General features: G+C 38.7%; 5 protein-coding genes across 8 annotated transcripts; 1 reads left to right on the top strand and 4 right to left on the bottom strand.

Annotated features, from left to right (window-relative positions):
* Positions 1–725: 725 nt before the first annotated feature.
* Positions 726–9207, bottom strand: ndc1 (NDC1 transmembrane nucleoporin). Its single transcript, XM_023407421.2, has 18 exons — positions 9053–9207; positions 7686–7806; positions 7508–7609; positions 6941–7115; positions 6725–6851; positions 6321–6429; positions 6065–6116; positions 5812–5944; positions 5235–5327; positions 5058–5139; positions 4726–4887; positions 4146–4406; positions 3720–3832; positions 3250–3300; positions 2587–2650; positions 2385–2485; positions 1727–1887; positions 726–1639 (listed from the first exon to the last, which is right to left on the bottom strand). Exons 1-18 carry the CDS (start codon positions 9110–9112, stop codon positions 1576–1578), a joined length of 2031 nt encoding a protein of 676 aa, XP_023263189.1. The 5' UTR covers positions 9113–9207; the 3' UTR covers positions 726–1575.
* Positions 9208–9507: 300 nt separating this feature from the next.
* LOC111655857 (uncharacterized) lies at positions 9508–11705 on the bottom strand. Its single transcript, XM_023407391.2, has one exon. It carries the CDS (start codon positions 10399–10401, stop codon positions 9643–9645), a length of 759 nt encoding a protein of 252 aa, XP_023263159.1. The 5' UTR covers positions 10402–11705; the 3' UTR covers positions 9508–9642.
* Positions 11706–11845: 140 nt separating this feature from the next.
* Positions 11846–16183, bottom strand: yipf1 (Yip1 domain family, member 1). Of its 2 annotated transcripts, none has more exons than XM_023407430.2 (10): positions 16091–16183; positions 15683–15806; positions 15291–15454; positions 15083–15163; positions 14870–14957; positions 14658–14774; positions 14374–14540; positions 13599–13781; positions 12796–12890; positions 11846–12488 (listed from the first exon to the last, which is right to left on the bottom strand). In XM_023407430.2, the coding sequence occupies exons 2-9, from the start codon at positions 15714–15716 to the stop codon at positions 12816–12818; spliced, it is 909 nt and encodes a 302-aa protein (XP_023263198.1). In that variant the 5' UTR covers positions 15717–15806; positions 16091–16183; the 3' UTR covers positions 11846–12488; positions 12796–12815. The 2 variants fall into 2 exon arrangements, with proteins under 2 accessions (XP_023263198.1, XP_087030401.1); XM_087174275.1 differs by having other exon boundaries at positions 16141–16164.
* A 237-nt stretch (positions 16184–16420) lies between these two features.
* On the top strand, positions 16421–18640 carry lrrc42 (leucine rich repeat containing 42). 2 transcript variants are annotated; one of them, XM_023407409.2, is made up of 7 exons: positions 16421–17046; positions 17139–17270; positions 17374–17492; positions 17602–17687; positions 17768–17881; positions 17961–18045; positions 18172–18640. In XM_023407409.2, the coding sequence occupies exons 1-7, from the start codon at positions 16643–16645 to the stop codon at positions 18465–18467; spliced, it is 1236 nt and encodes a 411-aa protein (XP_023263177.1). In that variant the 5' UTR covers positions 16421–16642; the 3' UTR covers positions 18468–18640. The 2 variants fall into 2 exon arrangements, with proteins under 2 accessions (XP_023263177.1, XP_023263176.1); XM_023407408.2 differs by having other exon boundaries at positions 16422–17046; positions 17371–17492.
* Positions 18641–19023: 383 nt separating this feature from the next.
* Positions 19024–22164, bottom strand: tmem59 (transmembrane protein 59). 2 transcript variants are annotated; one of them, XM_023407388.2, is made up of 8 exons: positions 21959–22164; positions 21614–21719; positions 21280–21380; positions 21042–21194; positions 20845–20917; positions 20194–20314; positions 19948–20065; positions 19024–19743 (listed from the first exon to the last, which is right to left on the bottom strand). In XM_023407388.2, the coding sequence occupies exons 1-8, from the start codon at positions 22112–22114 to the stop codon at positions 19591–19593; spliced, it is 981 nt and encodes a 326-aa protein (XP_023263156.1). In that variant the 5' UTR covers positions 22115–22164; the 3' UTR covers positions 19024–19590. The 2 variants fall into 2 exon arrangements, with proteins under 2 accessions (XP_023263156.1, XP_023263157.1); XM_023407389.2 differs by having other exon boundaries at positions 21286–21380; positions 21959–22163.
* Between the last annotated feature and the right edge of the window lie 190 nt (positions 22165–22354).

The following is a 22354-nucleotide window of genomic DNA, read 5'->3' as shown; positions in this document are numbered from 1 at the left end:
AAAAATAGTATGGCCTGCCACCATCATATGCCATCATCAAGAGTGGATGCTAACTAATTAAGAAATGGTGTTATGATAAATGACCAAAATGGTAATTTACAATTAATTGTTCTCAAGGATATTATGTCTTATTTCAAAAAACTTAAAACTACGGGTGCCAGAATGATTTTCAATGAGAGGACATTTTGACATGTCGCAGTAGGAAAAGCACATGTTTAAATAATTAAATTAATGGTGGCTGAATTCTGTTTAGCTGCTTCAGTGTCACACTGAGCCTGAACACAGCGGGACTCCTGGAGCCCAAATGTCATTGTTAAATCCATCAATAAAAGCTATGCTGTTCCTACAATGACAAGTCAAAATGTCTTCTGTGAAAATGCCTATTATAGTAAAGGATGTTTTGAGCAGAGGCACGTCTTTGTCCAAAAGGTCTGCTGTCTGATAATTCAGTGTTTTAGAGTTGCCAGTTTGAGGATTCATTACTCTGTGGTTTTTTAAATCAGTTTCCATTATACTTCAACTGTCCACATCTGAAGCACCTCACACTTGCATAACATTGGTGTACAAGAGCTCCGTTTTGTTTAGTCGATGCCTGCCTCTTGTCATATTCCCATGACCTCTTGCATTACACTTTTTCTCCATTATGTAAAAAGCCACCCAAGTAACCATAATTTATGATGAACAGAACTAAAACCGTTATTTCACCTGAGAAATGATCTGAAAAATGATCGTTATATCATGGTTTTATTCAACATTTCTCTGAGTGAAAACTCAAACTCGTGACATAATGGACAGCCTAATTTCACATGAACAAAACTGACAAAAACAAGATGGTTACATGTAGAAACAGTGACGTCTGATTTGTAAATCTAATTATGTTGTGTTTTTTAGTTAGAGAACCGAGACTGATTTGCACAGCTGTAAACCAGTTCTCTGGGTGGTGTCTACAACAAAACCAGATCCAGGAACACATATTTCAACAACTGTGAACTGAGGCTCTCATAACACAGAGCACATTCCTGCTGGCTACTTTAACAATTTGGGCCATTTCTTTCACTCATCTCACTTGACACAAAATGATTTGAAAATCACAAGGATATAATTCAAGAGGACAGCAGATGAAATATGAAACCAAAACCAAGCTTGTACATAATGCAGTAAAAATAGCCCTTCACAACCCATCCCAATCGACAAAAAATCAAATATAATATTGTGAAATTATTTTATGAAACAATCCTCTTTTGGAATGAGTTGCTAATCCATGCAGTCAGCTGGTTTAAATCTCCCAAACACAGGAGGTAATAGTCTGTTGAAGCCCCTGCAAACTTGGTGCAGTCTATCAGCTGGAGTCCTTCCCCCACCTCACACATGTAGGAGATGTCTAGACTATCGAACAATCCTCCACGACATAGTGCAGACGTAGATATTAAAAGAGGCACTATCATGGGCTTTCACTTGTTGCCTCACTTAAGCTGATGTGTTCACATACATACACACACACACACACACACACACACACACAGTCACATCAAACTGATAGGAATCCAAAGGCACAGGAGCCAAGTGTCAGGTCTGTTATTCCTTGTATTCCAGAAACTGCTGCAATCTTTTCCTGTGCTCTGCAGACATCTGAACAGCACTGAGGATATAAAAAAATGTATATACTCAGTATAATCATCTTTTTTCCATTGGATAAAAAAAGTGAATTTTTAATGACAGGCCTTACTTTAAGTGATCACCAAAAGTGGTTGTTATCCTGTAGATGGCAGTCTTGAGTGTGGCCCTGAGAGCAAAGCGCAGTGTTTTGTAAGTCGAGTCTCCCATGCTGCTTGTCGACCTGACGGGCTTACTGGAGGCATGAGGCAGCTTGAAGTGACGATCTACAGCCTGGAGACGAGGAGGACACGACTGTTGTCAGTGTGCATACAATTCAAAGTAACAGCAGCCGTTTGTTTTCCCTGCATCTACCCTGCAGTGTAATGAGGCTCTGTTGTGTGTGCATGGCGTGTCTGTGTAACCATGTCATCGTGTCACTACATTGTTGATGTAATCCTTTATGTAGTGACTGAAATCTGAGTCTCAGCTTCTTTTCCTCGCACAACACAAGGACAGTAATAGCAGTTCAAACTGAACAGTGACTGAACGCTGCACAGACACAGAACTGCTTCTTGCCCGACAAATTGATCAAACTGATAAAATCTCAGCAGTGGACAACTCAAAACCTTGTCAAATAAAACCATAAGTGTCTAGACTACATGCATCATGTAAAAATTTACCATGTTGATAATGTGAACATTTTTTGTGATTTGGATGAACAGTTACTTATTTTAGCAAGGTCGCATTTTTATTTTATTTTAATTCACAAGTACAGTAAACCAGCTTACCTCTTGCAAGACCAGCATGCAGCTGAGAATGCTGGGTAATGTAGTCTGTACAACCCCAAACTGGTCTTCTGAGAAGGAGGCTTGAACAAGATAAGACAGTCCTGCGGGCAGATATTAGAGGAAATAATGAACATGTTGGAGTTAAGAGGATGCATCCATATCAAATGAAAAATTATTTATTGGGTCCACCATCTCTTCCTACCTTCTAAAGCCCAGATGTGAGCCTGGCTGTCAGCAAAGAGGGCCTGACTCGAGGCTTCTGGAAGCTGCAAGACACAGTGTTAGCTAGTAGGAGTTCTCTCTTCAATTGACAATAACAGGTTTCAGGCCGATTAATAAGGAATTTGTTACTTGGACACGGTTTAGTGAGACTACACTACAGCATGCATGCGTGCTTAAAGGAAGATGCATAAACCTCAGAAAGCAAAGCAGGCTTACCAAACTACCGGTAGTTTCTACATAAAGGAAGAGGTGTAATGCAAGTACGATATTTAGCTCTGATTAAACCTTCAGTACGTCACACTTTTGATACAATCACAAAAACAAGATTTCTAAACATCGATTAACACCTGTTTTATAGTACTCAACTAACATTAGCGACATGTCATACAACTCCTTAATTCAAGCTTTTAAGGTAATTAGTAAGGCTCATTGTAACAGCTAGATGGGTGGAAAAGAACTACATTAGTAATGGCTGAACAACTAGGTCCAACCAGGAGATGAATTAGTAATGCCTGCAGGGTGAGGTTGTTAGATTTGTTGAAACCAAAGGAAAATCTACTGTGTCAGACAAGAGCATACAGGAAGACCCTCGGTGGTCAGAAGCCTAAAGGGAGATTAGCATGCACATGCCACACATCCTTACCTTGTTAAACAAATACATTATCAGCACCCGCTTTGCCAAGAAATTTTTAACCTGAATGGGACAATTAAGTGTAAAGTTGTTTTGGTATGGAAACAAGGCAAGAATAATGAGCACAAATAAAAGCACTTAACCCTGCGCTGAGACCCTTGCAAAAAAAATATATATTTGAGATATCTCCACATTTGAAGTGGATATACACTCCCACCAGAATAGAAGGCAGATGATGTGACCCTTACTATATAAAGCAGAAGTTATCATTAGTACATCAGTAACCAGGCTCCACATTAGATACATTTTGCAGAAGCTGTTGAGAACTTGATCCTTATTTCAGTCACAACTCATCCCATTGCGTTTGACTCTTATGATACTATCCAAAAGTATTAAATGCTAAGTGTGAAAAGCCTTGTCAGAAGCACAATGCTGGACAGACAGTACCATTATAATTCTGCTCTGTAACAAGGCTGATGTACCTGTTCTTTTCTGTTCTGGAGGAACTGAGCCAGGAGACTTGGTTTGGAGGCTTCCTGCTTGGGACTGGGAACCGAGGCAGGGGATGGTGGGAGACTGCCGTTGGCCTGTGAATCTACAGACAGATAGAGGACAACGTCACATATTGAAACAAGAAAGCTGGACTCTTAGATATCTAATCAATCATCTATCCACTAGTAAATAATGTAATGATCCCCTGAGCCACTGACAAGTTGGCATACTGCCACGCAAGAAGTTCGAAACCTGTAGCAATAGCTGAAATTAGCTGATTAGTTCAATCATTTCAGGTGAAAAAATATACAGAAGGATGAAAATTACACCTCAAAAATGACTTAACATATTATCAGTTTCAGATCTATGTATAACAGATCTGAGTGACCTGTCATCTTTCATGAGCCTCCTCTCACCTGTGGAGGTGGACCAGAGTTTTGGTGCTCTCCTCATGATGTGTGGGCTCTGCACCGTGCCGTACCACGGAGAGCATTGTTCTGCTGGAGCAGTGAGGCGCCGCAGGGCTGGAGAAGCAAATGGGCTGTCCAGGTCAGGAGTGAATGGTACCGTCAGAGGGCTCTGTGCACCTCCAATAATAGAGCGGGAAAAGACTGAAGCTGGGGTTTTCATAAACATAGTGGGCCTCGGGGACATCAGATCTTCTGTACCTGAGATTACTTGAAAGAAAAAGAAGAAGGACAGAGGGTTAAGGTCATAAACAATTACATTTCTTTAACATTTTCACCCAGTTTTCAGATTAAAAAAGATCTTTATGATAGTTGATGGACTGTGTCAATTTCCTAGGCATTAGCCTTCTAATTACTATTCACAACGAAAGCTATTACAACATGTGTCCAAGACTACATAATATATATATATGTAATTATATAATATATCAGGGCTTTTATAACTTTTCCAAACAGAATTTATCAAATAAACGTTTCCATAAATGAGTAGGTCTTCACTAATATCAACCACTGGTTTACAACAACGTACCTGATGTCTCAGATGAAGTCTTCCTTTCACTTCCAGTAGACAGTGATTTGGCCCTGCCATTGGTTGCTACAGTGTCATGATAGGCTACAAGTCTCTGGGTCAGATCAGCCAGCAGAGACAGACACTCCCTACTGATGGCGTTCCAGTTATGAGGATGGCCACCTGAGGAAGACAAGAATGAAAACATACAGTACACTAAACACATTTTGCTTTTGTTCTGAGCTGAAAATACAATCTGAAGTGTGTTGAGATTTATTTTACTCAGGACAAAAAAAAATCATCAAAAAAAGCGTAAGCAAGAACCTGTTTTCTGCATGGATTACATAACAGACCTGGCTGACTCAGACTGAAGACTTCACAGCGCCGTGATGGGGAACGTTGAGACAGCAGAGCCAAGTCCTGCAGAGCTAGGAACTAAAATTTGGGGAGGGAATCACAACCAAAATTTGGGAATCAGCAGGCACACAAGAAAGAGTTAACGTGAAAGAATCAACATCTGTTTTACTTACCTTTAATATCATTGGCTGCTTGCCTGTAAGAACTTTGGGAAGACACTGGTGGACATCTTCATTAAATGATGACTGCACAGGAAAACTGCACACCTGAAAGTGAGAAACATGTTCGATAACATATTAACTTATTAAGCCAGGCTTCTTAATTATTATTTTTGACTGATCATGTAAGATAACAGTGAGACATTTACCCATGATATTCACACAACCCTGTTAAGACTGGTGTTTTTCCAAAAACTTTAACAATCAAAGCAATGACAACGCTGCCCCCTAGTGTCTCTAAATAATTAAAGGCAAACAGGAGTTGTCTTTGCCTTGCGACACTACACCTTACTTTTAAGTCATTCATGAACTGGCCAACGGAAACTGCAGAGTGTGCTACTTTATGGTGATCACAATGGTCAGGAGATATGTTGATCATGTAGTGTGTAAGGTTAATTAGTAACAGCTAACCAGCAGATCAGTAAAAGTAAAAAAAAAAATGTTAATCAAAGCAGAAATTGTTACACAAAAATAAAACAAAGACTTAAAAAAAATTCTTAAAAAAAAAAAAAGAAGAAAGAAAAAAACATACCTCTGTGACAAATATCCTGAAGAGCAGCAGAGTGATGTACCACGTAAAGAGGAGGAAGGTGGCACTCATCCACAGCTGGTAGAGCAAGGACAGGTCCAGCAGTCCAGCTATGCTGTCAAGAGCGTGGATGGAGCTGGAGGTGGAGATTGCACACAAACATGCAATGTTTTACATTGGTCCAGAGTCTGGCCATGGCCAAAACATTAACAAGTATTTTTGTTTAATTGTAAATAATCAAAGAAACTGTACTGACCTGTTCAAGTGAAGATTCAGAGTCTTACAGATCCATGCTCTTGGAATGTATCCTGTTAATATTCAATTAAAATATTTTATCTATTACTTCTAGTAGCTTTGTGTAGAATAAAAGCAGCGTTCAAGAACAATAACTGTACAATAAATAAAAGTGACTTTTAAAAAGACCCCGAAAGCTTAAACTTCTCAAGCAGTTTGTTTTCAGATGTAGGAGCTTTGAGTTAGTGGAGTTTTCATCATTAACAGAGGTCACTTACCCAAAAAGAAATACAAAGCAATGAAGTTCCTGATAGAGTAAAGCGCTTGAGTGGCACTGCACTTCACCACCAAAGGCAGGGATCCCTTGAAGCGAAGGTATTTGTATTGCTGGGGAAATAACAGGTAAGCATGAATAACAATAACTACATGGAACTCAACATAGATAGCTGGTATTTTTGTTTTCTAAAGTTCGGGTTAATTGTTTGGGCTCAATAGGTTATTTAAGGTGGTATTGGGTGCACAGTCTGTAGTTAGAGACACCAGGGTTCAGGAAATATGCATGTATTCATCTAGATTGGCAGTAGAGGTATATTCACACTGTCACAGTCATTACATATGAGACCAAGCCATTCATGAAAAGAAAATTTTCCGTCAGATAAATGAGTAACCTCATATCACACACCTGGACAGTGTGGAAGGAGACATAGTTCATGTTGTGGATCACACCCAATAGACTGTGAGAAAATCCAACAAAGGCTCCAGCCAGCATAAGGACGAGGTGATATTCATTCAGACACATCTGAGAGGAACTGTAAGTGTAGATAACAAATTGAGGCAGTTAGACAATGGCTGAAGCGCATAAAGCTCAATGTTGTAGTTTTATGTGGCAACTGCCTACCCATCACTCTGCATGCATGGGTAGCTGAGCGTCTCATAGCTGCCCCCAATGAAGACGGCACAACACCAAGCCACAATTAATCCCATGATGCAGTGGACAAGGGAGTTGAGAAACTGACGAGGGTGGAGCAGCTGACCCAACAGGGCGATTTTTGAGCATGCAATAGCTGGGATGACTAAAGAGAAACAGAAGAACAATACAGTTACATCAACCATTTTTAAGAGACTGTTCCCAACATTGTATCAGAGGAATATACAGGGATGTATTAAACTGCAATGTATATATCATTCCTTACACAAAAACTGATAATAATAACCATTTTGGATCAAATTGTGTAGTCCTGAGTACTGTTGATACATATCCTATCCCTGTTAGCTATTCTGTTTGTCTGCTGTATATAATGCTGAACTGATAAGCATTCATTTATGTCACTTTGTTAAAGTGACATAAATATTGTCATCCGAATAACCTGTTGATTACAAGACAGCTTTCAAAACAAAGTCAACTTTAAATAACAACAAATATAATATCCTCAAGATCATATCTTTTTCAAAGCCTGCAACTCACCTGTATAATACTCCAGGTTTAAGAACCCCACCATGAGTATCACTCCACCCAGCAGGATGAAGGAGAAGATGGCACTTGCACTCGTTAACAGGGAGAAACATTCTGTGGGTAAAGACAAGTGTAAGCTTCACACACAACTTCACACAGCTCAAATCTCAAAAGGAACATGGTGACTGACCTGTTATCGTGTGGATGGGGTGGAGAAGATTGAACCTGCTGAGGATTACAAAAACTGCTGTGATGGGTGGCAACAACAGGACGGCCCAAGCAATACTGGCCACTGCTCTCCAGCAAATCACCTGAACAGAGAAGTCAGTCATTATTATATATCTCACAAATACACAAGCATTAACTCACCTTTATAGGACAGTAACTGTCACAACTGTGACATTTAATTGAGAGTATATTCAAAAGTATTAGGCTAATTCTAAATTGTCTTACAGTGGTTTATTCAGAACCATTTTCTCACTTCTTTCCACAGACCTATTATAATACAAATATCCCTTGTTGCTCTAAATGTTAAGGACCCCCACTGAATGATTTTGTGGGTTTATGTAGTATTCATGGAGGAGGGATCCCTCCTCCATTGTTCCTTTTTTTCCATGTTAAAGCGCTTTTTGGAGAGTTTTCCTTATCTATAGGGTGTCTCATGCTGTACAGATTTTAAGGCCATTTCAGGCATATTTTGGGTTACAAACAACTGACTTGATGTATGCACTGAATGATACATCAAAAATGTACATTTGAGATCGACACTTGAATTTTCTGTTCATCTGCACTAAGAACAATGAAGCATCTGTTCTTCCAGGGTAAACACATTTTCGAAAATATAAACAAACTGGTGTCCCTAAAAATTGAGAAAGCATTTACATATTCTAAGTTTTTTTCTAATATGATTGAGCTCTCTTGCTGGATTTTGCTAATTTGATCATTGTACCTCTTTTAATTTAGTTATAATACAGTTTACACAGGACTTCATGATTTGATCCAACAAGATTATTATTATCATCAGGTTATTTTTCTCATTTACCAAAGCAAGGTGACATAAATGAATGTTCAATCAGTTCAGCATTAATATACAGCAGACAAACAGAACAGCTAACAGGGATAACAGGAAATGTATCTATAATATATGATACAGTTTACACGGGACTACATAATGTTATTTTTGTGTTCAGTCTAGTAGGTGAATGCGATTTATCCAGTACAATGATCAACTTTGATTAATTTAATCCTGGGAGGTTTGGTTAACTTTTTTCCAAAGTAGGTTAAAAGAAAACGGTATGCGGATTAAAACGAAAGGTGTATACCAACATGTCTAAATATCAGTTTTTAATTGTCTCGTGTTTATAACGTATGTACAAACGGACATTTTGCTATTTTGTTTTCGATAATCCAAACTGTATTTTTAAAAGCTGAAAGAGCGCCTGTTAGCTACGTTCACATAAACTAGCATAAACACAAAGTTAGCAGTTAGCAAGCTAGCACAAGCAAAACACTTTCTGTTATGAATGAAGAACGGATTTCAAAAGACAAAATACTCACCTTGCGGATAAACCAACAAGTTTGCTTTGTAGAAAACATGTTGTTTGGATAAATAGACATCCACACGGTGATTAAACTCTCCCCGGCTGTCCTGCTGTCAAACTAGTCTCCACTCAGTTTCCCATATCGCGCCACATGCACTCAAAAGACCTTTGAAGGACCCAGGTTAATAGCTGTCCATCTTCCTGCCTGCTGCCAGCGGTTCACATGATCCATATGGATTTACTTTAAATCTGCTTGTTGAACAAAAAATATACATGTACAGTAAATTTAAACCATTATTAAATTGCATAAGGTCATAAACAATAATTACAATGAAAATGTTTTGGTTAAAGGTTGATTTAGACATAACTAAAAAGTGAAGCAACACCTCAAATGATACAAATGCTGGTATAACAACATTCTCACAACATTACCGTAATTTACACAAGGCACCAGGACAAGTCATACTCATTGTTTATATTATATCTCCTTTTACTCATTTATTTGTCAAGTACAACATTAGTGATGACCAATGATTATTAGCTATATCTCTGCTCTACTTTATTAAAGCAGAGCGTTAGTGGCTGTCTTTTTCTGTTAGAATCTAATCAGTTCTGAATTCCTTTAGTTTCATCATGCATGAAAGCTTTCTTGTCGTGGTGATAGCCATTTCCATAAGTTGGAAAACTGTGTTTATCCAAAACAGTCTTTTTGTCATTGTCCCGAGAGAATGGCTTGGTCTCAAAAGCATTGACTGGGAGCTTTTGTGATGAACTGATGGACATCTCAGTTTGAATTGCTTTATGAATAAATGGTTTCTGTCCAGGTTTCTGCGTAATTGCAGGGAGGGCGAACTGCTCCCTCTGGGCCTTCTTGTCCTCCCACAGCTTTAGCAAACGGCGCTGATTATTTGTCATGTCCTTGAGGTTTTGTTGCAATGACTGAACTTGGTCCTCTAAAAGAGTTTTAGACGTGACTGTATTTGCCAACTCTGATGTCAAATCATCAATGGTCAGGCTCAGTTTCCCAGCCTTCTCCACCAAGGAACTGCACTCACGCTCCTTCTCATGCAAGTCATTGATTATGTCCTTTGTGGTCTTTCCATTGAACTTGGGGCTGCATTCAAGTCCAATCTCAGTACGAAGAGCCTTCACCTGTTTCCTCAGCTCCTTGTTGTCCATGGTCATGGTTTTCAGTTTCTGTTTCAGAGCCTCAGTTGAACGCATCCTTGACTCATACTGTCGGAGTTTCTCTCTGAGAACACTTTCTCTGTGCATGGCATCATCTCTTTCCTTTCTGCATTTCTCCAACAGTTTTAAAGTCTCAAATTTGGACACTTTTTCACCTTTCCCATTTGAGGTGGCCATCCTATGGAAAGGTTTTCAAATCACAATATAAAAATATTAAAATGAAAAAGGCATTTTCTTAAAAAAAAAAAATATATATATATATATATAAAAAGCAATTCAAATAGTCCTCGAGAATTGGGCTAATAAATCCACAAACACGAGCAGCTGCCTGCATGCCTGAGACTGAGGCAGGTGACATTCCTCTAAAAGGGTTATCTGTTTGACAGGCAGCTCCTGTGTAACTCAAAGCTGGGGCTAGAATGACCATTAATTAGGGCACCACAATCCCTTTGACACCGTTTCAAGTGACACAATTTTTTTTTCGGTTTTGTTAATTAATCTAAAAACTGTGCCCTTATTGATCAATGGAAATATTGTAAAGTGTTAACTTAGGTCCCCTGTGTGTGAGGTGCTGACAACGCGCTGAGTGCTTGTAGAAACAGGCTTTACATACATAAGTAACATTTTCCACTGCAGGGGATCTGTGTATCCAAACAGCGACACAGTAGATTCTAGCAGTTTGCTCAACCACATGACAGTAAAGATAGATAGTTGGAAAAACAGAAGCAGCAGCCAAATGTCTACTTTTAAAGTTGGATACTCTCTTTGGATTGCTGAAGTTACCTATTGGTTACAATCTCTCCCTTAAATATTTAAAATGTCCAACTGTTGAAATGTACTGGCAGCCTTTAATGGTATCAGGAGCTGGCAGAAAAGAGTCACGTTGCCTACATGTGGGGGAGCTGGGGTGAATTAAGGTTGTACTACCTAAAACTTAAAAGTTTACTGGAAGAAAATGTATTGATATCTATATATAATAATAATAATAATAATAATAATATATATTTTTTAATATTATAATGTATATGATGCAAGTATCCAGAGTCCTTACACAATTTTTTACATGGACTTCAGATGCAAACTCATTGTTATTACAGGTGGAAAACACTGAATTCAGATGCAATTTATTAGGAACTAAATGACAAAACACTAAAGTGATTAGATTCGGTGTGAGGATATTTTCTCAACGTTTTCAAATTAATTTGAATTTCAATTGATATTCAGCCTTGTTTTTTTTAGGTTTTAATGAAAAAAAAGAAATGCACTAAAACATGTGGAAATAGCAACCCTGGCTCTGTCTGAATGTAACAAAATCTTCGTTCCAGCACCAATAAAGCTTGCTAATTAACACACTGTATCTTATTCCCTCCGTTTCCGATCGTTATGCTAAGCTAAGCTAACCAGCAGCAGCTTCATATTCATACTAGCGACATGAGACCGGTTTCAATCCTCCGATGCAACTCATGACAAGAAAGCGAACAAGCATATTTCCTAAATTGTTGAATTATTTCTTTAATATGGGTAAAGCCAGTATGCAGATAATCTGTTCATATGGTCTAATTTATAATGGAAAATAGGCTCTAGGTGAACTGTAAATTGATCACTGTCATGACATTGATGATTTCATTAATAAAAGTGGTCCACACATAGACCATGTTTTATTTTATTCCCCATGAAACAGACATATTAAATTTCGTCAAATGCAGTCTGTAACAATAGAAAACAAATGAATTACAAAAATAGTTACACAAGTTGTAAATCACTTGGACATTTGCGATGGGTCTTTGGCATTAGCTAAGGGCACTTATATCAGTTAGAGAAAAATACAGTAACTCTGTGTACATAATAAGTCCAAACCCTTGAAAATCTTACCAATACCTATAATTGTTGTCCTGTTTATGTGGAAAATTCTGTACATACATATACAAACCAGTTGTCTTTATAGGTATATAAAAAATGCATATACAAACTGCCACCACATCACTGCTCATACTGGTTATCTGTATATTTCAACCTAAGAACTATAAAGCATAAAATTACCATACTAAAAGAGATCTTGTGTGCTTTGTTAATTTAGAACCCATCCCATAAGAAAAAACATACTTAATAGTGGTGTTCATTTCCAAAGGTCATGCAGGTGCACTAAGTATACACACTGGGTTAAAGGTCTTAAGCCAGAATGTCCAAGTGCAGGTGAAATCTAGACGACCAATGACTTCATCACCACAGCAACCCGATTCTTTCTAATAAGGCAACAGGAGAACCTGCAATTTAAAAAAGAATAACACTTGCTTTGGGAAGGAGAAATCGTGTAGAGGATGTCCGGTGTCATATGTTCTCCTCTAGCAGGTCAAAATAACACAAGCTTGAGCCACAGCCACTAAAATAGGACAACAGTGTAGAGCTGCTACTGCCCTAGGAGCTCATTATTCTTTAAACAATTGAGTGCAAAAATAAAAACCACCATGAGAAAGCACAAAGTGGAGAAATATGACTTACATGCATCAGGTTATTAGTGTATTTGAACAATGGGCTCATGGCTTTAAAAGCTTCTGTGTCACTATTGTTTACCTTCAAACAATGAAAGGCTTTCATGACGAAGGCTTCACCTCGATTGCTGTAGAGTTAGGTGGTAGATCTGGTTGTGGGTTGCTAAAGAAATAGGCCTGAAAAAACAAGAAAATAAGGGAAATAGTGAAAAAATAACTTGAAAAGAGGCAATTACATGATTAAGAGAAACTACTCATCAATCAAGAACTAAAACTGGAGTGTCTGAGCGTAAGTGTGCAGCAAATGTTCAGTGTTACAAGAGAGAATACAGCATTTCTGAAATCCATTCATCTTGGTCAGCCTTCAGACATGGCTTACTTTGTAGACTAATTACATGAATGTGACCAGACAGATGATACTCCTGCAGTGCAGAACTGACAGTATTCACATTAAGAAGTGCACTAACAGCCCGTTGTCACACCAGTTAGCAATGCGGTCACAGTTTCCAATGAAGAGAATCTCCCTAGAGGGAGTTAACTTGACACTATCAGGTATAGACATTTCCCAGAAACACACAGGGAGAGACACGCAAAAATGTCTGTATAGTTTATTCCGTGATTGACGTAGACAAGTTGGGTCAAGACTTGGCCATGCCACTGAGATCACTGAAGACAATTGAGAGTAAGTCAATCATTGTTATCTATACCAAGATGGCCAGGCAGCTTGAATCAATTGAATTAGTGCAGATGTAGTTTGCCAAAGCTGGACAATGAATGTTGTATCTTATTTCCCCAAACAGATTTATTTTCCATATCTTTTCAATTTGGAATTTATGCTACCACAAAAGTTATGTAAAAGAAGCATCATAGCTATGGCACAATTACCTTACAACCAACAGCAAGCAGGGCGTTGAACAACACAATGGCTGACATGACTGCTATGATCACTTTGGGGTGGTCATCCCGGACTGCAGGCCAGAAAGTCATCATCAGCACTGACCCAGAAAGGCAAAGAGCCACCACGATGGAGGTCCACCTCAGCCATTGATATGGAAGAATCCATAAGACCTTATTTAGGAAACAACAGTGCATCATTAAAATACATGTGCAGAATCAGTCAAACATTTGGATGAACAGTGTGTATGTGCCTCATTTAATGAGAAATACTACAAGCCAAAAAACAAAGCCCTAAATGTATTAATGATACAGGGGAGGGGAAACATTACAATATAATGAGAGGTAAGAATATTTTGTATTATACACAATTAGTCAATACACAGCTCTAAAGTCAATTCATATGGTATTTTGAGACCTTCATGACATGCTGTGTTCAAAATGTGTTGAACAATGCTTTGCTGTGGTTTCTGAGCTAATTTATGTTGCCACATCTTGTTGTAATTGAGGCACAGCATATGCAGCTTAGAAGTCACTCTAAATGCATCAGAGTAGCTTTTAAACACAACTGTTTCATTCCAAAATGCCAAATATTATACTTTTATAAAGCTAAATGTTACAGAGATTTTAAGCCAAAATATAAAGAGCTACTTTTAGTTGTAGTGAAAATGCATCACAACCTGACATAGCATATGAAAAATGACTGTGGATGTTATCAGCTGTAACTCCTGTTATTCTGAGATAAAAAGAAAATTTCATATCTTACCACCGCTGGAATGTATATTGAAAGTGAATAGCCATACACACAGACTATCTCCATAAAGGAGTATGACACCAAGTTCATGATCTTGTTGTTTCTCCATAGCAGGAAACCCCAGAGGGCAAGAGGCACCAACCAAGCATAGCTGAAGATTGCTGTTGCAGCTATGGTCACTGGAAAACACAGTACATTTAAAGATAAGAGATTTTAAGAGGAATTTACAGTATAGTTTCCTCTTACACTCAAACTGAGCAAGTGAGCTGTGAATACCAAAGAATAAGAGCGCTTACCTTTACCAAACTCTGGGGTATACTTGTAGTTTGGCTTGCCTAAGTGCACCAGAAAGTTGGATATGTTACCACTGATAGCAATGGCAAACACAAGAGTGGTACAAATCCAGAATGGTCCTGAAAGCACAAATATCAATTGTCAAAGATATCAACGATTGTGTGTCTGTCTGGACAACATCTAATTGTCTAATTAGAACATGAAAAGTGCTAACCATAAAGATCAGGATTTCGACGAAGATAGACCTGAATAAAGTTCTTTCCAGGCCATGGCAGCACTGATCCAATGATTCTTTCCTTCACCTGAAAGAAATAATACCCATTACATATGCAGGTTAATTAAACCTACCTTTGTTCTGATGCACTCTATGTTACATGACAAATTGTCATAGTGGTTAAGTGCTTAAAACAAGTTGTAATTATATTACGTGATGGGTCTCAATGTCAAAGAATTGTTGGTAGTACTCGAATGTCCAGAAAGGGACACTTTTCTTTTGCCCAGAGAGAAGCTTTAATTGGAAAAAGAAAAAACATATAGAAAACAAAATTAATCAAATTAATATTTGATGCAACACCATTTAATGGTTCATAGTTAAAAATTCACACTTTCTCTATAAGTTTTTGTCTTGTCCTGACCTCAGACTTGTCGTCATAGGCAAGTGGGTCCTCATCATCATCACCACCACCAGCAGTTAAACCACCAGATTTTCTCTGGTTCTCAGCTTGGATAGCTTCATCTTCAATGCTTATGGTGGTTGCATCTCTGTTGGCTTCTAATAGACTGCCAGCTTCTTCAAATTCTAAATCCATGGCATAGATTAATGGAAAATATTAATCATAAGTTTTGACGGTTGGTTTTTTGAGTGATGTATGCAGCGTGGCAGTGAGGCAGTTACATCAGGGGGAGCAGTGAGAGATGTGCGTGTACAGATGATACAGAGACTGATAGAGAGAGAGCTGTAAACTTTAGCAAAGCATCACTGAGGCAACTCCATTTAATGACAAAAAACATGTTGGTGGACACTCACCTTGAAATTGAAATGGATCATTTGTCGACGCCATTTACACGGATTCACTCTCAACAGAGATCCCCTCTCAGTAACTTATCGGCTAGATAGTGTTGCAGGAAGGCAACACCTTAATCTTAGAAAACTGTGAAGGAAAGAAACATCTTTATTTAGCTTCCAGGGCTAATTATTCCCTCTCCTTACATTGGAGTAAACCGTTCAAAACAATGAGAAATACAGGAAAACAGACACGTAGTAAGTTAGCTTCTAGTTAGCTACCAAGCCTTCCCTAGACAGCTCATCAACAACTAGCCAATTACATTAACCGATTAACGCAACATTAGAGGCGAAAAAAATGACAAAAGCCTCGTTTATATTTAAGAAGCCAGTACTTCGTTTTGTTAGTTTCTTTAAACTATACATGCTTACCAAATTATCTCCCAAAACTCATGAAAATCATTTCACTCCTCCTAACTAGCCTTTGCGTTTCCTGGGCCAGGACATACATGTCAACAAGACTTCTTCCTGTTAGGAAACATTTTCAAAGTAAGCGTTCGAACTTTTTAAAAAACGTGACATATGATTGCCCGTGTCATGCCAGATTAATTATGATGTTTGTACGTGTTTTTCCACGTGTAATTCGTGCTACTTATGACGTTTTTTTAGTATCCTGGGATGCTGAAACAAGCGTCTATTAGTAGTAGACTTTTAGTTTGAAGTTAGCGAGCAAAGCTTCAACCATCATAACTTCCTGTGTGGAATTACCAAACGGAACTCGATATACTTGTCAAAATACATGCAAGTAGTAAAACCCTTGGAGTGTAATGTGGAATACAATTAGAATAGCTAACAAATATTTGGGGATTTTTGGGGAGAGGTTTTAGCTTAAGTCAACGACGCTATTCATCAGCTAGCTAGTGAGCTATTTTTTAGCCGGCTAGCTAAGCGTGCATGAGTTGAGAGTTTTGTGACACGGTAAAAATGTGTGACCTCGGTATGGACAATGGCACTATTTATGTCCGTGAAAGAGGCAACCTTCGTCGTGTCAGTGACATAGTCCTGGCACAGCCAAAGCCAGTGTCATCATGCAGAAGGACGAATCCGTTTGTGCTGAGAAAGGAACATTTCACATTCACCTACAATGCAGAGGGAAGTCTGAGGTACACCGCAAAATCTCTTTTTGATATCACTCTGTTGTTCGTAGCTGACAATATTCACCATGTGGACTCTCTGGTGGGTTTCCCTGAGCAAATAGGAGACAGACTTTTTGCAGCAGCAGAGGAGAACCGTGTATTTTCAAACACAGATGTTTCTCCAAAAGCCCTCCAGTTATTTAGTGATGCATATGGGCAGATGGTGCTTGGATCCCTCTGTCTACGAAACAGGTAAGTTATAGTGCCAGTGTATTGTATCTCCTTTCTCCCAAGTATCTTTGCCACAAACCGTAGCGTTTCTTGTCCCTCTTTCATTTCTGCAGGTTTCCACTTTTGCATGAGAGGATGGAAGAAATAAAAACATTTCACAGTCTGAAGTCTCTGGATTTGTTTGGCTGCAGACTGGGCGATGATCATGAGATATTCCAGCATCTAACATCTAGCTCATTGGCAAAGTAATAATACCTGACTTCTCAGTTCCAACGAAACATTGTGGCGAATCAAAAAAACAAACAAAAACGAAACACTACTAACACTTGTGCATTTCATTTTTAGCAGCCTCATTCAGCTTTTCATCGGTGGGAACAATTTGTCAGATGTTGGTTTACAAAGATTGACTGCACCTATCCGGATGATGAGGAAGGGACTGGATTGTCTTCAGCTTCTAGATGTTTCCTGTTAGTTTATAGAATATTAACTGCTTCCATATGGTAAAACAAATACCACTATCTTCATATTTAAAGCTGTCACAAGTTGATGTCCAGTGTTGATCTCTTTCATATACAGATAACCCCATCTCAGAGAGGGCCCTCAGATACCTCACATGCCTCCCCAAACTTGAAAAACTTGACGTATCTGGGACTAGTTTGAAGGTAAGCCAGTACTGTTTGTGTGTAACACCTGGTTATAGTTCATTGTGATGCTGATCTCTAAATGTAATTTATACCTCCAGCTTGGTGCAGGTTTGAAAACGACCATATGGAACCAGTTGGGACTCATTTGTTCTGATAAACCTCTGGACATCTTTGATCACTCAAGATGCAAAACAGAAGGTTGGGCAGAGCAGGTAAATGTCCACAGACACTGATAGAAGTATAAATGTTGAAGGTGTAATACTGTTTGACAAATGCTTGCCTTGTTTTCAGGTTGTAAACCAGTGGGAAACGAATAGTTCACAAATGCCAAAACAGAAGAAAATTGAAGAATCAAGAACATCAGCTCTACGCTTTTGTAAGTTTTTGTTCATTTTTCTTTTCATGTTACATTGCATTACATTCTAACTGTCTACTGGGTAAGTCAAATTGAGTGTTTTGACATTTTACCTAGGATGGTAATAAAAGTCTCATTATTGTGTAGTTGGAAGGCAGAAGTTTGTCAGAGAAGTCCTGAATGCAGCACCCCTGGTATGTGAGAGTGAAGAGGAGGCCAAGAGAGACAGACTGCATTTCTACAGACCTGAAGCAAAGAATCACATACCTGAGAAACAGGTTCCTTACACGGTAAATCAACAAGAGAAGACTTCGTGGCACAACATCAAAAAACGACAGCGTCAGTCAGAAAGGTGTGACAGTTTACGTCGTAGCCCTCCAACAAAACGTTCGCCGTCATCAGCGCTTACTGCAGAGGACATTGAATTGTTGAACAGCTATTGAGGTATTCGTCCATAAAGAGCACAACACAAGTGTGACCATTAACAGGTAACATTTAGGCTCAAAGGAACGAGAATATTTTTACAAGAATTTTCCCCCTAGTTAACTGTAAACACTTTTTCTTGGATACTAGTGGAGTTTTAGATTTATTTTTTATAAATAAAAGGTCAATATTTTGTATGTGTCCATTTCCTTGTTTGTCATTTTGTCAAACCACAAAGCAGACACTGACTTTACACACAGCACAAAAAGGAGAGTCAGGGGTTAATAGGGGACCCTCTAGCACGTAAACCCAACCATGAATACATCCTCCTTGTACTATCATAGTATCATACTGTAGTGTAGTTTAACTTAAAAATGATTGTACACAGGTATGTTTAAAAAAACATGTTAAATGACAGCATTTTGTTGTTTTATCCCCTTGAGAAATTGTTCCACTGTTTTTTTTTTGTTTTTTTTTTGCAGCTAGTCTTCTGTTGAAAATGTTTGTTTCCTGATAGACCTCAAATGCAGCTAAGGTATATAATGACAGAAAAAAAGTCACATACATGTCAACAACTTCACTTCATTGTATTTAATTCTGATCCATCATTATGAGAACAGACAACAGTGAAGCAGGAAAGACCTACTGCATGTACCGTCACTATTAATCAAGAGCGTAGCATTTTATTGTAAAATTCAATAGTCCTGAAATGTACTGCAGTAGAAACAGAAGAGAGTCTGCAACAGTAGCACAATCTATTTTACCAAAAGTTGAGGGTTTGGGTGAAACTGTATCAGTTCAAGTCAAAAGCAGTTCATTTAAACATTATTCACTAAAATAAAAACACCAAGAACACCATGCACACATGAAGATTGAAGAAAAACCCAAAACCTATTGGCCTTGTACTGCCATCACTATACTATAATGCCTCAATTATACCAATATACAGAAAAAAAACCTTTTCATCACTCCAATTTTAAAAGCATCAAAGGGAGACGAGACATAATATCGAGATACAAAATGCTCTGCAAGTAGTTACTCCTGTTTAGACCACAAGCAGCACAGGTCTTGTGCCAGATGATAAAAATCAACTAAAGGTTATTCATACAGGAGGATGTCCCTTCTCTGCCACAGCTTTGGCTTCTAGATGTTGGACTGGCCCAGGTTCACTTTGGAGGGGAGTGGCCCGGCCTCTTCCTCAGGCCCTTTGGAAGTGATGATCAGCAGGGAGGATGCTGGATATGGAGTCAGTTTCTGTTCCTTAATGTAGTCCCTGTCACCATAGATGCTCAATTTCTGGCAAAAAGAGATATTTTTTGTTGTGAAACATTTTACAATCTTAAATGTAACCACAAAAAAGTAACGAAACATCCAACCAGCACCAGCAAAGTGCTTTACAGAAAGAGAAAAAAAAATAACAACTTCCTGAAGTTAGATGTAATAAACATTTACATACCCAGGTTGATTTTGTATGTTAACCACAGACAGCACAGGACTTACCTCAGCAGGTACATACTGATCTACAGCAGTTGCCACAGTCGCACAGCAGATCCAAATCAGGACCAGCACAGACAGGATCAGAGTTGTGGTCAAGATCCATCCTGGTAGCCAAGGGTTCCTGAGAAGAAATGTACGTTAGTTTGCATTGCTTCATTGGGATTAGATCCATAGTGTTGTTAATGACATACTCTACCAAGTAAGTTAAATAACTGAACTTCCATGACAAAGTAGATAAAAGTAACAAACCTTGAGAGACAGCTGAAGAGGTTGTATTCATCATAACTGTGGCCCCCGGTCATATCTCTGTCCCTCTCCTGGATTAAAGTGCGATGGTATTCTTTGTAAACTGGGCTGCTCAACCCTGGGACTAGAAAATGAGAAATAAAGGTTATTTGAAATGCATACACACATAATCTGTTTATTCCCCTTGTTGTGTTAGAAAACCTGTGGCTTGTGTTTAAAATACATCCTTAATGTAGGCATGTTTAAGAACATGCATGTTAATTCTACATTTTTCTTAACGGCAACAATGAAAACACTAAGGCCAACTACTCGTTTCTCTTTTCTATTGTACAACCATACTAATCCTCCAAGGAAGCGGGATTGTATATGTGGGATTGACCAAAAATAACCTACAGTGCCCATATTCATCATAACAAAGGAAACTGTCACTCAGTGCAGCTACGTGGCTCATTTATCATGTTTCTGGGAAAACACTGGAAGTCCATAGCAGAGAAGAATATTCTACCAGGTTCCATCTATACAGCAAATATTAGTAAAAATACATGAATTGTTGTGTTGGTTAATTTATAAGAATCCTTGAAAACAAGAAAGGTATAGAGAATCACTAGCATTGTCCTATAAGTGGAATTAAAGAAAAGTGAGTGGAAGGCTTACAGCTCTTCTGTGCCTCCTCTTTATCTTCCTTTTCCAGTTCAAACTGGGAGAAAAACTTGACTTGCGGTTCAGTCTGTTAAACAGAAGACAGAACAGACAGAGTTTTCTCCAATACATTTGCACAGTAACAGGATTAAGTGTGTTTGCATACAAAACATATGATTAGATAATCTTTTCTTCACTTCTCGGTACTATACCTGGAAAATGACAACTTTGCCATCATCAGCCTGGAGGTAGAATGTCCATGTGGAAGTGATAAAGCTGTGGGCCTGACTCATTACATCATCCCAAAATCCTCTGACCAGCGTCAGGGGGTACAGCAGGTGAATCCTTGGTACCATGGCCTCCAACTGAAGAAACAAGCAACACTGAGTACACTTTTTTATTTTTTTTTATTGGGATATCCATACAGACCACTGAGCGACTGTTACATACTTGTACCTGCTCATGGCGTTGCTCTGCAAATGGAAGCTGATTCTGACAACCCAGGTTGCATGCATACCGCTCATCAGAGTGTTTGTAGGCTTCCCGACAGGCTGCGGGAATTTGGAGGCGATGAGAGGTAACAGATGGTAAAACAGGATTATAGACATAGGACAAAGGACGAAGGGTTGTTAAAAGCAAGCCAATTTATTCTGGTTTTGGGTGTGTAGACATCGGGCTGATTATATGCGTGGGCATTTGTTTATAGTTTTACTGTAGGTGATTAAACGGATAACAAGCCATGTCTGCTGGGTTAAATAGGACAAAGGCTTAATGCATAACTCACTTGATTCACACTCTGATTTGGTCTGATTCAGGTCCTCGCTGTCACGAACAAACTGACAAATGGAGAAAAGACGACAGCCTCTCTGACAGGCATAGAGTTCCTCCTCCTGTCGAAACAAACCAGAGGACCAGTTGAATACCACGATAAACAAGGACGTCCGTGAAAGATGACGCACTTTAAACTTTTACATTTGCTAAAACCCAACGCCGCAAACAACGTTTAATCAAAAAGACAACGTTGTAACAGAGTGAAGTACATAGTCCCACTTTTGTTTCGCTAACTTACCAAAACGTCAGTTAGCTAACGCTAGCAGAAATTACTTTCCTCAGCGATATGAGTACTCACCCGTGGATACGTGTGCAAACTGTATGTCATTTCACATGATTTATGACAAGATGCGGTGCTTCCCAAAACGCTATCGAACACATCTGAAGATGCTGATGTGCGCGACAGCAGGGCGAAGAGTCCTAAAATACAAACAAAGGAGGAAGGAGTCCCCATTTTGTCTGCAAAAATCTAAACAAACAACACGCTTCTCTTCCTCCTCCTTAATCTATTTATCTCGCGAGACTGTTCGTGCATGTTTTGCTATGTTTAAGTGCTCCTCGTAAATTCCCAAATTATACCGACAGGCGATATCACGTTCAGGTTCTGTAGATAATCAATAAACATTGTGATAATGCCTGATTTTTATAAAGTCATGATACTCTTTCTTATCATCACTGCATTTTAGTATCATTC

The sequence above is a fragment of the Seriola lalandi genome, unplaced genomic scaffold (assembly GCF_002814215.2).
Source record: "Seriola lalandi dorsalis isolate HSWRI2012SDOR001 ecotype SW California unplaced genomic scaffold, Sedor1 jcf7180002054334, whole genome shotgun sequence".
Classification (NCBI taxonomy): domain Eukaryota; kingdom Metazoa; phylum Chordata; class Actinopteri; order Carangiformes; family Carangidae; genus Seriola; species Seriola lalandi.
This window is presented reverse-complemented; position numbering and strand designations above follow the sequence as displayed.

Excerpts from the sequence above, each read along its gene's own strand:
- ndc1 (XM_023407421.2), bottom strand. The coding sequence starts at position 9,112 with ATGTCTATTTATCCAAACAACATGTTTTCTACAAAGCAAACTTGTTGG. Across the intron at positions 4,888-5,057 it reads CTTCAGTCTGAGTCAGCCAG|GTGGCCATCCTCATAACTGG; the intron begins GTCTGTTATGTA and ends TGTCTTCCTCAG. Across the intron at positions 1,888-2,384 it reads GCATGCTGGTCTTGCAAGAG|GCTGTAGATCGTCACTTCAA; the intron begins GTAAGCTGGTTT and ends CCTCGTCTCCAG.
- LOC111655857 (XM_023407391.2), bottom strand. The coding sequence starts at position 10,401 with ATGGCCACCTCAAATGGGAAAGGTGAAAAAGTGTCCAAATTTGAGACT.
- yipf1 (XM_023407430.2), bottom strand. The coding sequence starts at position 15,716 with ATGGCGTCGACAAATGATCCATTTCAATTTCAAG. Across the intron at positions 13,782-14,373 it reads CAATATACATTCCAGCGGTG|GTCTTATGGATTCTTCCATA; the intron begins GTAAGATATGAA and ends TTCCTAAATAAG. Across the intron at positions 12,891-13,598 it reads TGCTTGCTGTTGGTTGTAAG|GCCTATTTCTTTAGCAACCC; the intron begins GTAATTGTGCCA and ends TTGTTTTTTCAG.
- lrrc42 (XM_023407408.2), top strand. The coding sequence starts at position 16,643 with ATGTGTGACCTCGGTATGGACAATGGCACTATTTATGTCCGTGAAAGA. Across the intron at positions 17,271-17,370 it reads ACATCTAGCTCATTGGCAAA|CAGCCTCATTCAGCTTTTCA; the intron begins GTAATAATACCT and ends TTTCATTTTTAG. Across the intron at positions 17,882-17,960 it reads CAGAAGGTTGGGCAGAGCAG|GTTGTAAACCAGTGGGAAAC; the intron begins GTAAATGTCCAC and ends CCTTGTTTTCAG.
- tmem59 (XM_023407388.2), bottom strand. The coding sequence starts at position 22,114 with ATGGGGACTCCTTCCTCCTTTGTTTGTATTTTAGGACTCTTCGCCCTG. Across the intron at positions 20,066-20,193 it reads CTCTTCAGCTGTCTCTCAAG|GAACCCTTGGCTACCAGGAT; the intron begins GTTTGTTACTTT and ends ATTTCTTCTCAG. Across the intron at positions 19,744-19,947 it reads ATCAGTATGTACCTGCTGAG|AAATTGAGCATCTATGGTGA; the intron begins GTAAGTCCTGTG and ends TCTTTTTGCCAG.